The sequence below is a fragment of the Scylla paramamosain genome, chromosome 11, assembly GCF_035594125.1.
Source record: "Scylla paramamosain isolate STU-SP2022 chromosome 11, ASM3559412v1, whole genome shotgun sequence".
NCBI classification, from domain to species: Eukaryota; Metazoa; Arthropoda; class Malacostraca; order Decapoda; family Portunidae; genus Scylla; species Scylla paramamosain.
This window is the reverse complement of record NC_087161.1, coordinates 10,873,551-10,891,851: the sequence shown is the minus strand read 5'-3', so window position 1 is coordinate 10,891,851 and position 18,301 is coordinate 10,873,551. Positions and strand designations below refer to the sequence as shown.

General features: G+C 40.3%; 1 protein-coding gene across 10 annotated transcripts in view; it reads left to right on the top strand.

The window, feature by feature from the left end:
• Positions 1 to 18,301, top strand: part of LOC135104938 (thioredoxin domain-containing protein 16-like) — a 428,690-nt gene that overhangs the window by 148,518 nt on the left and 261,871 nt on the right. For all 10 annotated transcript variants that reach the window (XM_064012732.1, XM_064012729.1, XM_064012731.1 and 7 more), the window contains one exon: positions 4,404 to 4,549. In XM_064012732.1, the coding sequence (XP_063868802.1) occupies positions 4,404 to 4,549 (146 nt within the window). The remainder of the gene's footprint in view (positions 1 to 4,403; positions 4,550 to 18,301) is intronic.

Below are 18,301 nucleotides of genomic sequence, written 5' to 3'. Positions count from 1 at the left end.
TCTGGCGTTTTGCCTCTGCTAGTTGGGGGGACCTGAGGAGGTATTTTGCTGATTTTCCTTGGAATGACTACTGCTTCCGTGTCAAAGACCCGTCTTTGTGTGCTGAGCGCATAACAGAGGTGATAGTGTCTGGCATGGAGGCGTACAATCCTCACTCTTTTTCTCGTCCTAAACCTTCTAAACCTTGGTTTAACACAGCTTGTTCTCGTGCTATACATAATAGAGAGGTGGCCCACAAAAGGTACTTAAGCCTTCCATCACCAGAATCTCATGCACTTTATATTTCTGCCCGGAACCATGCCAAGTCTGTTCTCCAACTAGCCAAAAACTCCTTCATTGACAGAAAATGTCAAAACCTTTCAAGATCTAACTCCCCTCGTGATTTCTGGCATCTAGCCAAAAATATCTCCAATAACTTTGCTTCTTCTTCTTTCCCTCCTCTACTTCAACCAGATGGCACCACTGCTATCACATCTATTTCTAAAGCTGAACTCTTTGCTCAAACCTTTGCTAAAAACTCTATCTTGGACGATTCTGGGCTTGTTCCTCCCTCTCCTCCACCCTCTGACTACTTCATGCCACCTATTAAAATTCTTCGCAATGATGTTTTCCATGCCCTTGCTGGCCTAAACCCTCGGAAGGCTTATGGACCTGATGGGGTCCCTCCTATTGTTCTCCGAAACTGTGCCTCCGTGCTTGCACCTTGCCTAGTCAAACTCTTTCAGCTCTGTCTGTCAACATCTACCTTTCCTTCTTGCTGGAAGTTTGCCTACATTCAACCTGTTCCTAAAAAGGGTGACCGCTCTAATCCCTCAAACTACCGTCCTATTGCTTTAATTTCCTGCTTATCTAAAGTTTTTGAATCTATCCTCAACAGGAAGATTCTTAAACATCTATCACTTCACAACCTTCTATCTGATCGGCAGTATGGGTTCCGTCAAGGCCGCTCTACTGGTGATCTTCTGGCTTTCCTTACTGAGTCTTGGTCATCCTCTTTTAGAGATTTTGGTGAAACTTTTGCTGTTGCCTTGGACATATCAAAAGCTTTTGATAGAGTCTGGCACAAAGCTTTGATTTCCAAACTACCCTCCTACGGTTTCCATCCTTCTCTCTGTAACTTCATCTCAAGTTTCCTTTCTGACCGTTCTATTGCTGCTGTGGTAGACGGTCGCTGTTCTTCTCCTAAATCTATTAACAGTGGTGTTCCTCAGGGTTCTGTCCTGTCACCCACTCTCTTCTTATTATTCATTAATGATCTTCTAAACCAAACTTCTTGTCCTATCCACTCCTATGCTGATGATACCACCCTGCACTTTTCCACGTCTTTTCATAGACGTCCAACCCTTCAGGAGGTAAACATATCACGCAGGGAAGCCACAGAACGCCTGACTTCTGATCTTTCTAAAATTTTTGATTGGGCCAGAGCAAACTTGGTATTGTTCAATGCCTCAAAAACTCAATTCCTCCATCTATCAACTCAACACAACCTTCCAGACAACTATCCCCTCTTCTTCAATGACACTCAACTGTCCCCCTCTTCTACACTGAACATCCTCGGTCTGTCGTTTACTTATAATCTGAACTGGAAACTTCACATCTCATCTCTAGCTAAAAGAGCTTCTATGAAGTTAGGTGTTCTGAGACGTCTCCGCCAGTTTTTCTCACCCCCCCAGCTGCTAACTCTGTACAAGGGCCTTGTCCGTCCATGTATGGAGTATGCTTCACATGTCTGGGGGGGGTTCCACTCATACTGCTCTTCTAGACAGGGTGGAATCAAAAGCTTTTCGTCTCATCAACTCCTCTCCTCTAACTGACTGTCTTCAGCCTCTCTCTCACCGCCGCAATGTTGCATATCTAGCTGTCTTCTACCGCTATTTTCATGCTAACTGCTCTTCTGATCTTGCTAACTGCATGCCTCCCCTACTTCCGTGGCCTCGCTGCACAAGACTTTCTTCTTTCTCTCACCCCTATTCTGTCCACCTCTCTAACGCAAGAGTTAACCAATATTCTCAATCATTCATCCCTTTCTCTGGTAAACTCTGGAACTCCCTGCCTGCTTCTGTATTTCCACCTTCCTATGACTTGAATTCCTTCAAGAGGGAGGTTTCAAGACACTTATCCACCAATTTTTGACCACTGCTTTGACCCTTTTATGGGACTGGCATTTCATTGGGCATATTTTTTTTTATTGGATTTTTGTTGTCCTTGGCCAGTGTCCTTCCTACATAAAAAAAAAAAAATGATATGACAAGATACATGTATTGAGCCAAAGGTGGAAACTAGAATTTTACACCAGAAAATGCCACAAGTTGGAAACACAAAAAAGTAAAAAGAGACCTTCATGGAAGTACAAAATAAGAGAAATAATAGTGGAAAGTAATGAAGAAAAAGATTTGGGGGAGGTGGGAGGTGCTTTTGGTTGGTGATCTTGCATGGCATCTTTTTGCCACTATTTCCTCACTTTCACGTCCACAACTTTCCAGGTGAATCTTTTCACTTGTTCTTGTGTTCTCTCATCGTTCTTTGACTGGGCCTCTACTCTTGATTCTTTTAATTAAATTCTCTCTTCTTTGTTCTTGTCTCTTTTTATCCATATTATTTTCATTTCTTTTACTTTTGCCAGTTTTCCTGTTGCTTGTGAGATGAATCTTATTTTCTTTGGTCTTTTTTCCATTTTCTTCATACTTTCTGATCTTGTAAACCTCTTCAATTTGTTCAATTATCCCCTCTCCTTCCTCCACCACTTATGGTATAATTTACTTATCCCTTTTCATTTCTTCTTTCTCTCTTGCTATTTTCATAGGTAGGTTCTTCTCCTTAATCCCAAATACCATCACATACATCTTTCTCTGTACCATGTGGGCCTTTTTTTTATTGGATTTTTGTTGCCCTTGGCCAGTGTTCCTCCTACACAAAAAAAAAAAATGTCTTCCACAAGATTACTTTTTTCCTTTATTATTTTAATCACTTTCTTTTCCTTTATTATTTTAATCACTTTCTTTTCCATATCCTTATTGTGTTCCTCTTGCTGTTGCCTTACTATCTCCTCCATGTCCACCTTTTGTTGTTGTTCTCTCTCTTCTTTCCAACTTTTGACTTCTTCTGTCACTAACTCCTTCACTTCTCCAACCCTAACCGCTCTCTTTTGCAAAGTTTTCTTTAGTTTTCTTTAACTTTTCGTTCTCTTCCTTGAGTTTCTTAATTTCTTGTTTACATACACTATTTTTCTCATCTCTTCTCTCAGTTCTTTGTTTTCTTTTCTCTTTCTATCTCTCTCTCTTTTTCATCTCTAACATATCATTGGATATCTTTTCTACATTGTCACCTCCCACTTTTTCTTTTTTTTCCATGCTTTTATCACCACTGTTAAGCTATATATTTCTTTTTGTATTTTCACATTGTCTTCTTCAATTTTCCACATCTATTTGTGTGTGCTATGCTGAGGTCCTCTTTTGTGAACCCCTCAAAAATATTTGGGTTCGTGCCAGCTGCCATCTTCCCTGTTGATATCACCAACCGCCATTGTTGTATCACTCTCTCATTTCTCCCTTTTGGCCACTCCTCTAATAACACTTCCCTTACTTACCCTGTGCCCACACCTCACACAAGACCCTATCATAGAGACAGGACTCAAAGTTTGGCCCCCTGCACAATCAAACCTAGGTAGATCCTTGCAGCTGCTGTGGATATGTTTGATCAGGTGGGCGGCAGCTGTGTGTGTGTGTGTGTGTGTGTGTGTGTGTGTGTGTTTGCATGTGTATATGTGCTCAGTCAGTCTTGACTGTCCTGCCACAAGGTGTGTGGGGTGACCCAGTAGATGTATATTGGTCTTGAGAGAGAGAGAGAGAGAGAGAGAGAGAGAGAGAGAGAGAGAGAGAGAGAGAGAGAGTTGTTATTACCATTAAGGCCATATTCTGTTTTTATGCATAAAACTGTAACAGCCTTTTCAGAGCAATGTAATATTAACTTAATGAATTATATCCCAAAGTCCATGAATGGATGAATCTGATCCCATGTTAGGTGAACTGGGATATAGTTATGGATACCGAAATTTTGTGATTTGTGAATCAAAGAGTGGGAATATAATAGTGTTCTGTATATTACAATATCTTTGGTTAAACTCCTCAGTTAGTATCTCACTTGTCATTTCCTTTGCAATTTTTGCTGTCTTTCTTTTATTTCTTTGTTTTTGTATGAAGATTTACAAGCAGGTATTGCTGTAAACTCCATAAACTGGATTTTCATATAAATTTCCTCATACCAAGAATTTTCTTGAAAATGAAGTTTTTGTGCTATTATTTTCTGAATAAAGGTGTGAAAACATAATTTTCTACAATTCAATATTTTCTCTTTGTATGCTCTTTAATGTACTAACCACATTTCCATTGTCTCTTGATATCCAGAAGAGGAGGATCAAGAAAAGGGAGTGTGGGTGATACATTGTCAGGACAAAACTGTCAACCAAGAATGTGTAGTGAGCAACTACCGTGGCAAGATGATGCTACAACAACTTCTTCACTTCATCCATGTCTTACAACTACCTTTGTGGGTTAGTGTGTCTGAAGAGAAATCTTAAATTAGCTTGTACTTCCTTTGCCCAAGTAACTGATGATGTAGTTATGAACTTACTTGCTGCCAAATGTAATTTCATCGCTCCTTGGATTTTTAAGTTATATTTTTTATAATCCTGAGCTAAGTGAATACTTAATGATTTTGTCTCATTTCATGCTCAAGGCCTAGTTCATCTAGTACTGAATAAGTGCTAGATATTCATAAACAGAGTTCAGATTTGTTTGAGGAGGCAGTAGACACCTGCTGAAATGAGGTCTGAAAGTGAGGTCTAAAGTGCTGGATCAGGGGTTGCTGTAAACCTATTATTAAACCTCATTCTACGATTCCCTTTATGTCTCACAACACAAGGGGGTAGTCTCAGCCTGCCCTCTAAAGACAACTTTCTTCCTTCACACAAAACTACATGCACCTAATTACCATACACCCTTCACTCAAAATAAAAAAAATATTATGGTGACTCCTACACCAGCCTTGGAATCCTCCATCTGGGGAGGGGACCATAAATGTCCTCAGGTTGGATTGTTCTTGTGATATTGACCCTAAGTGTCTTGACTTCCCCCCTCAACTTTTTCTTCATTAACTTCTGCAACATTCACAGTCTTAGATCTAATTTTCAATCTGGAGAACATCACCTCTCCTCTACTAAACCTCATCTTCTTTTCATAACTGGAACACAGGTGTCTGAGGTAACAGTCTGACAGCTGCCCCTTTTTTTGTTTCCTCCTGCTTTCTGCATTCTCATTTTCAATCCAAAGCTGGGTGTTGTGTCCATGTATGAAACAACTTAACCTGCTTTTATGCCTACACTCTTGAATCTTCAAAATTTTTCACCATCTGGCCGTGACTACAGAGTCCCTCTCAAAACTAAATTTATCTGTGCTATATACCTCTCACCTATCTCCTCTCAATATAAGAAATTCTTTGACTACTTAACTTCCAAAGTGGAGCACATTCTGACTCTCTTCCCTTTTGCAGACATCTCCATTCTTGGAGACTTCAATATTCACCACCAACTTTGACTTCCCTCTCCCTTCACTGGTGAACCAGCCTTTAACTTTGCTATCTTCCACAACCTAGAGCAATTGGTGCAAGACCCTATTCATATTCCTGATCCTCTTAGAGATACACCCAACATTCTTGACCTTTTCCTAACTTCTAATCCTTCTTCTTATACTGTTACCCTATCTTTTCCATTGGGCTCCTCTGATCACAATCTCATATCTATACGAGTATGTTGCCCTATTGCACCAATCCTTCCTCAGGATGCCCAAAGTGGAGGTGCCTCTGGCATTTTGCCTCTGCTAGCTGGGTGGACCTGAAGAGGTATTTTGCTGCTTTTCCTTGGAATGACTACTGCTTCTGTGTCAGAGATCCGTCTGTGTGCTGAGTGCATAACAGAGGTGATGGTGTCTGGCATGGAGGCATACATTCCTCACTCTTTCTCTTGATCTAAACTTTCCAGATCTTGGTTTAACACAGGCTGTTCTCATGTTATACATGATAGAGAGATGGTTCACAAAATGCACTTGAGTCTTCCATCACCAGAATCTCATGTGCTTTATATTTATGCTTAGAATCATGCCAAGTCTGTTCTCCAACTAGCCAAAAAACTCCTTCATTAATAGAAACTCAGAATTTCTTAAGATCTAACTCCCCTTGTGACTTTTGGTACCTAGCCAAAAATATTTCCAGTAACTTTGCCTCTTCATCTTTCCCTCTTTTATTTCAGCCTGATGGCACCACTGCCATCTCATCTATTTCTAAAGCTGAACCTTTTGCTCAAATCTTTGCTAAAAACTCTACCTTTGATGATTTAGAGCTTGTTCCTCCATCTCCTCCACCCTCAGACTACTTCATGCTACCCATTAAAATCCTTCATAATGATGTTTTCCATACCCTTGCTGACCTAAACCCTTGGAAGGTTTATGGACCTGATGGGGTCCCTCCTATTGTTCTTTAAAACTGTGCCTCCATGCTTGCAACCTTGTCTAGTCATATTTTTTTAACTCTATGTCTATCAACATCTACCTTTCCTTCTTTTGCTTCTGTACTTGCACCTTGCCTCACCAAATTCTTTCAACTCTGTCTATCAACATCTACCTTTCCTTTTTGTTAAAATTTTGCTTACATTCAGCTTGTTCCTATAAAGATGACCATTCTAATCCCTCAAACTACTGTCCTATTGCCTTAATTGCTGCCTATCTAAAATTATTGAATATATCCTCAACAGGAAGATTCTTAAACATCTATCACTTCACAACCTTCTATCTAATTGCTAGTATGGGTTCTCTGTCAAGGCTGCTCAGGTGGTGATCTCCTGGCTTTCCTTACTGAATCTTGGTCATCCTCTTTTAGAGATTATGGTGGAATTTTTACTGTCATTTTAGACGTGTCAAAAGCTTTTTATAGAGTCTGGCACAAAGCTTTGATTTCCAAACTATCCTCCTACAGCTTTTATCCTTTTCTCTGTAACTTCATCTCAAGTTTCCTTTCTAAACATTCTGTTGCTGCTGTGGTAGATGGTCACTGTTCTAAATCTATTAACAGTGGTGTTTCTCAGGGTTCTATCCTGTCACCCACTCTCTTCCTATTACTCATCAATGATCTTCTAAACCAAACTTCTTGTCCTATCCACTTCTATACTGATGATACCACCCTGCATTTTTCCACATCTTTTCATAGATGTCCAATCCTTCAGGAAGTAAACCTATCCCACAATGAAGCCACAAAACACCTGGTTTCTGATCTCTCTCTAAAATTTCTGATTGGGGCAGAGCAAACTTAGTATTGTTTAATGCCTCAAAAACTCAATTCCTCCATCTGTCAGCTCAACACAACCTTCCAGATAATTATCTCTTCTTCAGTGACACTCAACTGTCCCCCCTCTTCTACACTGAACATCTTCAGTCTGTTCTTTACTTATAAACTAAACTGGAAACTTCACTTCTCATCTCTAGCTAAAGCAGTTTCTATGAAGTTAGGCATTCTTTGTCATCTCTGCCAATTTTTCTCAGCCCCTTCCCCCACCACAGCTACTAACTCTGTACAGGGGCCTTATCTGTCCATGTATGGAGTTTGTTTCATGTGTATGGGTGTGGGTGGGGATTCGACTTACGCCATTATCTTAGAGAGGGTGGAATCAAAAGCTTTTCGTCTTATCAACTCCACTCCTCTAATTGACTGACTGTTTTCAGCCTCTCTCTCATTGCCACAATGTTATAGCTCTTGCTATCTTCTACCAGTATTTTCACTCTAACTGCTCCTCTGATTTTTGCTAACTGCATGCCTTGCCTCCTCCTGCTGCCTGGCTGCACAAGATTTTCTTTCTCTGATCCCTATTCTGTCCACCTCTCTAATGCAAGAGTTAACCAGTCTTCCCTTTCTCAGGTAAACTCTGGAACTCCCTGTCTGCTTCTGTATTTCCTTCTTCCTATGACTGGAACTCTTTCAACAGTGTGGTTTCAAGATGCATATCTGTTTTTTTATCTGACATCTCTATGGGAACTAGCATTAAGTTGCCCTTTCTTTAATTAAAAATTTTTATTGCCCTTGGCCAGTGGCCCTTTTACATAAAACACACACACACACACACACACACACACACACACACACACACACACACACACACACACACACACACACACACAGGATATTTGGCTCTACATACAGCTTGTTAACAAACATTAGTGTGGTGTTTAACTATTTAAATCAAGAAATTACAGTAAAATCCCTCTCATCCGGCATTTGAGTATCCGGCAGCTTCAAGTATCCGGCACATTTTTCCCTGAGCCTTAAAATCAATAAAAAATCAATGTGTACTCATAAAATCAATTAAAATTCCTGCACGAGGCATACTTTATCCCCTTGCCACCAGAGCACACTGCTTCGCGCCACCCGCGGCCCACTGCACTATGTTAACTCAGTGACTCAGTCCCGCGTGTGCACTGTTTATCACCTGACGCCTTCATCATGCCTAAAGTTGTAGAAAAGAGGAAGCATGTTGTGCTTACACTTAAGCAGCTGATCAGATCAGCTGCTGATTAAGATCAGCTGATCTTTGTTATGGTAAGATGTGTGAATGTAGGGTGGTGATTGTGGACATAATTTCACTTCTATTCAAGTATCCGGCAATATTCAAGTATCCGGCATGTTGGCGGTCCCGTCGATGCCGGATAAGAGGGATTTTACTGTATGAAGAAAATGATAACAAACATGATTTGTCCTAAATTGGAATATGCAGCAGTAGTTTGGACTCCACGTAGAAAAAATAAAGCTACACAGAAACTGGAAAGAATACAGAGGATAGCGACAAAGATGGTACCAGAATTGAAAGATTTAAGCTTTGATGAAAGACTTGAAGAGATGGGTTTACCAACACTACAAGAGAGAAGAGAAAGAGGAGACATGATAACAATGTACAAATAAGTAAACAATATAGAAAGAATAGACAGAAATTACTTGGTACCACAGATAGAGGAGGAAGAGAGACAGATGAGAGAGCATGGGAAGAAAATAAAGAGGGGATGTTCATGCGACATCAAGAAATGCAGCTTCCTGTATAGAACTATTGCAATGATTTGAAGGAAGAGGTGGTTGTGGCAAAAACAGTGTACACATGTTTAAAGAGAAACTGGATAAATATGGTTATGAAGACAGGACAAAATGAGCTTTGGCTTGTGCCCTGTACAATACAATTAGGTAAATACAACTAGGTAAGTACACACATGCACACTACAATTTTTTTCAATAAGTTTATGATGAAACATAATAAAGTTTGTTTCCACAAAACATCCTTGTAAAATAGGGGTGTGTCTATTATGCCAACTAATATTGTATTTTAGGTTATTTGGTACAGTAAACCCTCGTCGTATCAGACATTGTTATATCGAATTTCCCATTTATCAGACGTGTATGGCTTATGGACCATCCATTTCATTTATTGGGCAAAGGTCGGGAAATAAGGTGGAACTCCTGGCCAGTGGCAGTGGCAGTGAGAGAATGAGTTAGGGTGGGTGGGAGGGAGGGAGAGTGTGGGTGATTGTGGTGATGAGCACACTCTGCACTCACACACTGCATCTGCCTCAGTCTCAAGGTGACCAGACCTTGGGATTTTTCCAGAGATCTTAGGATTTCTCACTTCATCTTGTGATCTTCAGAATTTTTTTGCAGAAATGCCCCAAATCTTGGGATATTTCATGTCAAATTATCTTCAAAGTTGAGCTAAGTACACATTTATGAAACAGCATTTTTTTCTTTCTAATGGTGGTATTAATTTCCTGGGCAAGACATTCAAATTACAATAACAAATCAAGTGTCGAGCTGCCAGGTCACTCTACTCTGGTGGGTTGATGATGAAGTTATGGTCTTGTATGTGTAGTAGAGTGACACTGATAGCAGAGGATTTTTTTTTTTTTTTTTTTTTATGTAGGAAGGACACTAGCCAAGGGCAACAAAAATCCAATAAAAAAAAATGCCCACTGAAATGCCAGTCCCATAAAAGGGTCAAAGCAGTAGTCAAAAATTGATGAATAAGTGTCTTGAAACCTCCCTCTTGAAGGAATTCAAGTCTTAGGAAGGTGGAAATACAGAAGCAGGCAAGGAGTTCCAGAGTTCACCAGAGAAAGGGATGAATGACTGAGAATACTGGTTAACTCTCACGTTAGAGAGGTGGACAGAATACGGGTGAGAGAAAGAAGAAAGTCTTGTGCAGTGAGGCTGCGGGAGGAGGGGAGGCATGCAGTTAGCAAGATCAGAAGAGCAGTTAGCATGAAAATAGCAGTAGAAGACAACTAGAAATGCAACATTGTGGCAGTGAGAGAGAGGCTGAAGACAGTCAGTTAGAGGAGAGGAGTTCATGAGACGAAAAGCTTTTGATTCCACCCTGTCTAGAAGAGCAGTGTGAGTGGAACTCCCCCAGACATGTGAAGCATACTCCATACATGGATGGATAAGGCCCTTGTACAAAGTTAGCAGCTGGGGGGGGTGAGAAAAACTGGCGGAGATGTCTTAGAACACCTAACTTCATAGAAGCTGTTTTAGCTAGAGATGAGATGTGAAGTTTCCAGTTCAGATTATAAGTAAAGGACAGACTGAGGATGTTCAGTGTAGAAGAGGGGGACAGTTGAGTGTCATTGAAGAAGAGGGGATAGCTGTCTGGAAGGTTGTGTCGAGTGGATAGATGGAGGAATTGAATTTTTGAGGCATTGAACAATACCAAGTTTGCTCTGCCCCAATCAGAAATTTTAGAAAGATCAGAAGTCAAGCGTTCTGTGGCTTCCCTGCGTGAAATATTTACTTCCTGAAGGGTTGGATGTCTATGAAGAGACATGGAAAAGTGCAAGGTGGTATCATCAGCGTAGGAGTGGATAGGACAAGAAGTTTGGTTTAGAAGATCACTAATGAATAATAAGAAGAGAGTGGGTGACAGGACAGAACCCTGAGGAACACCACTGTTAATAGATTTAGGAGAAGAACAGTGACCGTCTACCACAGCAGCAATAGAACAGTCAGAAAGGAAACTTGAGATGAAGTTACAGAGAGAAGGATAAAAACCGTAGGAGGGTAGTTTAGAAATCAAAGCTTTGTGCCAGACTCTATCAAAAGCTTTTGATATGTCTAAGGCAACAGCAAAAGTTTCACCAGAATCTCTAAAAGAGGATGACCAAGACTCAGTAAGGAAAGCCAGAAGATCACCAGTAGAGCGGCCTTGACGGAACCCATACTGGCGTTCAGATAGAAGGTTGTGAAGTGATAGATGTCTAAGAATCTTCCTGTTGAGGATAGATTCAAAAACTTTCTGGATGGGGGAGGGGAAGTCAGCAGATGTTGCTTTGTAAATGAAATGGATGATGTAAGTACCATGTTATCAATGGCAACCCTCAACATCACTCATCAGAGATGTGAAAAGTGGTCATTGCTATACTTAAGGTGTGGTGAGTGAAAACAGGAAGGCAGAGAGGAGAGGGTGGCAATACTGCATCCAGCTGTGAAGGATACCATTGAGGGCAAACAAGACAAACCCCTTAGCCATGTATATTTACAGTAATAGTGAAGGATAAGATTCCATCTTATTTCATACAAATTTGTTAATTATTTATTGTTTCTTCATCTTGGGAATTTCTGGTTGATCTTGTATTTTTTTTCTTATCTATTTTATTTTATTTTATTTTATTTATTTATTTATTTATTTTTTTTTTGTCAATCTTGGGAAATTTGAAATTTGCTACTGGTCACCCTGCAGTCTCACAGTGGCAGTTGTTGTTAGAGGTTGTGGCTCTCCTCACATTTCGCCTCCCTTGATCAAGATGGCATTGCTGCTTTTATCAGATCTTTGCCTTTATTGTCAGTGGCTTTCCCCAATTAGTTTGATATAATAAGGGTTTACTATAAATATTAAATCTAATCTGGATAATTAACCTTCACTGCTGAATCTTGTGTATTCCATCACCCACTGTGTGAGTCTATGTTCCACTGCCAACTGTAGTAGTCTGCCTCATTACGATCCCTCTGTTCCCTGAGCCTGCCACTCCTCTCAACACACTTCCTTACATTTGAAATTGCCCATCATGATGATTCTATCACTCTCTTCCAGTATTCTCTCCAGACACTGTATTGTTCCCCCTATCACATCATCATATTCAAGATTCTCTCATGCATTTATTTTGTAGGGGATGTACACCACTATGAAGTGTCTTCTTACTCCATTCTTTCTTTTGACTTTCCCTCATTACTAACAATCTCCACCATTTTAACATTTTTCCTCACTTTGAACATCACTTCACCACCCTTCTTCCCTCTTCTAAGTAAATTTTCCAGTTCTATGACAGTTATTTTTTGCTCACCAAATCTCTTCTTTCGTTCTGCACTTTCTCCGCCACTTTATTTACTGCATGTTTCAGTTCCTTCTCTCTCACTGCCTTGATCAGCCTTTTCTCCTTTTACACACTTCTCCTCTAGTCTACAGCACCCTTTACTAATCCTTTATTATTCTTAATCACTTTCACCACATTCTCTGCAGACCTGGACTCTTTGAACTTCTCCATTTATTTGATTATTTTCTTAAAATCTACCTTTTCACTTTGGGCTATTACATTGCTTGCACTCACCCTTTCCCACCCTTTTCCTCCTTTCGTCCTTGCCTCCCTCTCTCTTTGCCCTCCACTCACTCCATTCTTCACTCCAACCATTGATTCCATGCTATTAATTATATTTCCTCCTTGTCTTCCTATCGCTTTGCTCTCCACTCACTCTGTTCTTCACTCAGCCCAGCCATTGGTTCCACATTATTGATTATTCTCCTCTTGCAGTCCTTCACTGCCCATCCCAAATTCTCCACTCTTGTTTACAATATATTTTATTTCTCCATGTGTATTTACCTAGTTGTGGGACTGGCATTTCAGTGGGCAATTTTTTTTATTAGATTTTTGTTGCCCTTGGCCAGTGTCCTTCCTACATAAAAAAAAAAAAAATGTATGAGAGAGGAGCTAAGTTCATACTGCCCCATCTCCATAACTGTTTTTATCCAACTCTTCCTTAAAGTCATGAATATTTCTAGCACACACCACTTCTCCCTTCAGTCCATTCCGTGCTTCTATGAGGGAAGCTAAACTTCTTTATGCCTCTTCTGGAGGTGGTTGCTTTTAGTTTTCTTCCATGTCCCTTTGTTTCTCTTTTGTTCCTTACAAATAGATCTTCCCTATCTAGTTTTTCCACCCTACTCACTAATCTGTAAAGTGCAATCATATCACCTCTCTCTCTTGTCTCATTTTCAAGGTTGGGAGTCGCATTCTAGCTAGACTCTCCTTGCATGGTAGATCTTGCAATTCTGGTATCATCTTAGTTGCTGCTCTCTGTATGCCTTCCAACTTTCTGATGCGATTTTTTTTTTTTTTTCCCATGTGGTGACCAAATTACCACTGCTTATTCAAATCTTAGATGTATCATTGTGGTGATTATTTTCCTTTTCATTTCTTCATCTAAATAAGCAAAGGCAACTCTTATGTTTCTTAGTAGGTTGAGAGTTTCACCTGTTATCTTATTCCTCTGAGAATATCACTTCCAGATCTTTTTCCTCTGTTTTATTAATTGTTTCATCCCCCATCTTATGGTTATAACTACATCTTCTGTTACTTTTTCCAAACTCCATCTTTTTACACTTCCCAGAGTTAAATTCCATTTGTCATATGTTGCTCCAATGTTCACCATATTTAGATCTCTTTGCAATTCTTTACAATCTTCAGTTTCCTTCACTCTTCTCATGAGTTTTGCATCATCAGAGAAAAGACTCACATAGCTGAATATGTTCTTCACCATATCATTTATATACACCACGAATATTACTGGTGCTAACACTGACCTTTGGGGGACCTCACTTAATACCAGGCTCCACATTGATGTCTGGCCCCTCATTACAGTTCACATCTCAGGGTTTTTTTTTTTTTTTTTTAATCTTCCATCCATTCAAGCAGTCTTTCATTTACACCACCTATTTTCTTCAGCTTCCATAGAAATATTTTATGTGGTGCCTTATCAAAATAAAGTAAATGCAGTCTGCCCAACCATCTCTCTCCTTTATTATATCAATCACTCTTGAATAATAACACAACAAATTGGTAAGACAAGATCTCCCCTTTCTAAAACCCAATTGACAATTTGTAAGGATTTTGTTATCTCCCAAAAATTTGGTCCATATATTTCTTATTATCCTTTCACATATTTTTGCTACCACACTCATCAGCAAAACTAGTCTGTAATTTAGTGGCTCTTGTGTGTTTCCTTCTTTAAATATTTAAACATTTAAATTTTTTTTTTTTTTTATGTAGGAAGGATACTGGCCAAGGGCAACAAAAATCTAATAAAAAAATGCCCACTGAAATGCCAGTCCCATAAAAGGGTCAAAGCAGTGGTCAAAAATTGGTGGATAAGTGTCTTGAAACCTCCCTCTTGAAGGAATCCAAGTCATAGGAAGGTGGAAATACAGAAGCAGGCAGGGAGTTCCAGAGTTTACCAGAGAAAGGAATGAATGATTGAGAATACTGGTTAACTCTTGCATTAGAGAGGTGGACAGAATAGGGGTGAGAGAAAGAAGAAAGTCTTGTGCAGTGAGGCCGCGGAAGGAGGGGAGGCATGCAGTTAGCAAGATCAGAAGAGCAGTTAGCATGAAAATAGCGGTAGAAGACAATTAGATATGCAACATTGCGGCGGTGAGAGAGAGGCTGAAGACAGTCAGTTAGAGGAGAGGAGTTGATAAGATGAAAAGCTTTTGATTCCACCCTGTCTAGAAGAGCAGTATGAGTGGAACCCCCCCAGACATGTGAAGCATACTCCATACATGGACGGATAAGGCCCTTGTACAGAGTTAGCAGCTGGGAGGAGGAGAAAAACTGGTGGAGATGCCTCAGAACACCTAACTTCATAGAAGCTGTTTTAGCTAGAGATGAGATGTGAAGTTTCCAGTTCAGATTATAAGTAAAGGACAGACCGAGGATGTTCATTGTAGAAGAGGGGGACAGTTGAGTGTCATTGAAGAAGAGGGGATAGTTGTCTGGAAGGTTGTGTCGAGTTGATAGATGGAGGAATTGAGTTTTTTAGGCATTGAATAATACCAAGTTTGCTCTGCCCCAATCAGAAATTTTAGAAAGATCAGAAGTCAGGCGTTCTGTGGCTTCCCTGCGTGAAATGTTTACCTCCTGAAGGGTTGGACGTCTATGAAAAGACGTGGAAAAGTGCAAGGTGGTATCATCAGCGTAGGAATGGATAGGACAAGAAGTTTGGTTTAGAAGATCATTAATGAATAATAAGAAGAGAGTGGGTGACAGGACAGAACCCTGAGGAACACCACTGTTAATAGATTTAGGAGAAGAACAGTGACCGTCTACCACAGCAGCAATAGAACGGTCAGAAAGGAAACTTGAGATGAAGTTACAGAGAGAAGGATAGAAACCGTAGGAGGGTAGTTTGTAAATCAAAGCTTTGTGCCAGACTCTATCAAAGGCTTTTGATAGGTCCAAGGCAACAGCAAAAGTTTCACCAAAATCTCTAAAAGAGGATGACCAAGACTCAGTAAGGAAAGCCAGAAGATCACCAGTAGAGCGGCCTTGACGGAACCCATACTGGCGATCAGATAGAAGGTTGTGAAGTGATAGATGTTTAAGAATCTTCCTGTTGAGGATAGATTCAAAAACTTTAGATAAGCAGGAAATTAAAGCAATAGGACGGTAGTTTGAGGGATTAGAGCGGTCACCCTTTTTAGGAACAGGTTGAATATAGGCAAACTTCCAGCAAGAAGGAAAGGTAGATGTTGACAGACAGAGCTGAAAGAGTTTGACTAGGCACAGTTTCGGAGAACAATAGGAGGGACTTCATCAGGTCCATGAGCCTTCCGAGGGTTTAGGCCAGCGAGGGCATGGAAAACATCATTGCGAAGAATTTTAATAGGTGGCATGAAGTAGTCAGAGGGTGGAGGAGAGGGAGGAACAAGCCCAGAATCGTCCAAGGTAGAGTTTTTAGCAAAGGTTTGAGCAAAGAGTTCAGCTTTAGAAATAGATGTGATAGCAGTGGTGCCATCTGGTTGAAGTAGAGGAGGGAAAGAAGAAGAAGCAAAGTTATTGGAGATATTTTTGGCTAGATGCCAGAAATCACGAGGGGAGTTAGATCTTGAAAGGTTTTGACATTTTCTGTTAATGAAGGAGTTTTTGGCTAGTTGGAGAACAGACTTGGCATGGTTCCGGGCAGAAATATAAAGTGCATGAGATTTTGGTGATGGAAGGCTTAAGTACCTTTTGTGGGCCACCTCTCTATCATGTATAGCACGAGAACAAGCTGTGTTAAACCAAGGTTTAGAAGGTTTAGGACGAGAAAAAGAGTGAGGAATGTACGCCTCCATGCCAGACACTATCACCTCTGTTATGCGCCTAGCACACAAAGACTGGTCTCTGACACGGAAGCAGTAGTCATTCCAAGGAAAATCGGCAAAATACCTCCTCAGGTCCCCCCAACTAGCAGAGGCAAAACACCAGAGGCACCTTCGCTTAGGGAGATCCTGAGGAGGGATTGGAGTGATAGGACAAGATAAAGATATGAGATTGTGATCGGAGGAGCCCAACGGAGAAGAAAGGGTGACAGCATAAGCAGAAGGATTAGAGGTCAGGAAAAGGTCAAGAATGTTGGGCGTATCTCCAAGATGGTCAGGAATACGAGTAGGGTGTTGCACCAATTGCTTTAGGTCATGGAGGATAGCAAAGTTGTAGGCTAGTTCACCAGGATGGTCAGTGAAGGGAGAGGAAAGCCAAAGCTGGTGGTGAACATTGAAGTCTCCAAGAATGGAGATCTCTGCAAGAGGGAAGAGGGTCAGAATGTGCTCCACTTTGGAAGTTAAGTAGTCAAAGAATTTCTTATAGTCAGAGGAGTTAGGAGAGAGGTATACAGCACAGATAAATTTAAATATTTAAATGTTTAAATGTTTGCCTTTTTCCAACATGAAATTATTCCTTCATTAATAGAGGTACATATGATGGTATATAACTTATCTTTAAGCTGGTTACTGCATTCTTTTAATACCCATCCCAACACTCCATCTGGTGTGTGTATTTGCCTAGTTGTATTGTAAAGGTCACGAACCAAAGCTCATTTTGTTCCGTCTCCATAACCATATTTATCCAGTTTCTCTTTAAACATGTGTACACTGTTTACCACAATCATCTCTTTCTTCAAATCATTCCAATTTCAATGGTTCTATACAGCAAGCTGCATTTTTTGATGTTGCTTGAACATCCACTCTTCTTTATTTTCTTCCCATGTCCCCTTGTCTGTTTCTCTCCCTCCTCCATCTGTGGTACCAAATCATTTCTGTCTATTCTTTGAACATTGTTTACTAATTTGTACATTGTTATCAGGTCTCCTGTTTCTCTTCTCTCTTGTAGTGTTGGAAAACCCATCTCTTCAAGTCTTTCTTGATGACTTGATAAATCACTCACAGCATGGTTTCACGAAGGGGAAATCTTGCTTGATGAACTTGTTAAGTCTTTACAGTAAAGTGTATGAGGCAGTAGATAATGGTGATAGTTATGACATCTTATATCTGGATTTTAATAAGGCATTTGACAAGGTATCCCATCATAGGCTCCTGAGAAAGGTTAGGGCACATGGGATAGATGGATAGATGGGAAGGTGTTAGGCTGGATAAGGTCACGGCTAAGCAACAGGCAACAGAGAGTTGTAATAAATGGCTCTAAATCCAAGTGGGGGTCATGTAATTAGTGGGGTGCCACAGGGATCAGTATTAAGACCATTGTTGTTTTTAATATATATCAATGACTTGGATAGTGGAATCAGTAGATATGTTAGTAAGTTTGTGGATGACACAAAAATAGGTACCGTAGATTCATTAGGTCAGAATCAGATGCCATCGTCTTGCAGGCATATTTAGATAGGATGAATGAATGGACGGACAGATGGGAAATCCAGTTTAATATCAACAAGTGCAGAGTTCTTAGCATACTCGTAGGTAGAGAAAACCAACACAGTAGGTACCAATGAAACTCTGGTAGGTTCAGGATGCAAAAAAAGATTTAGGCATCTGAACTCTGTCTAGGAAATCAATGCATAGAGGCCAGAAACAGGGTATTAGGATTCATTTTTAGGAGTGTTAAAAGTAGAAGGCTTGAAGTAATATTAAAGTTATATTCGGCATTGGTCAGACCTCATCTAGACTATGCTGTGCAGTTCTGGT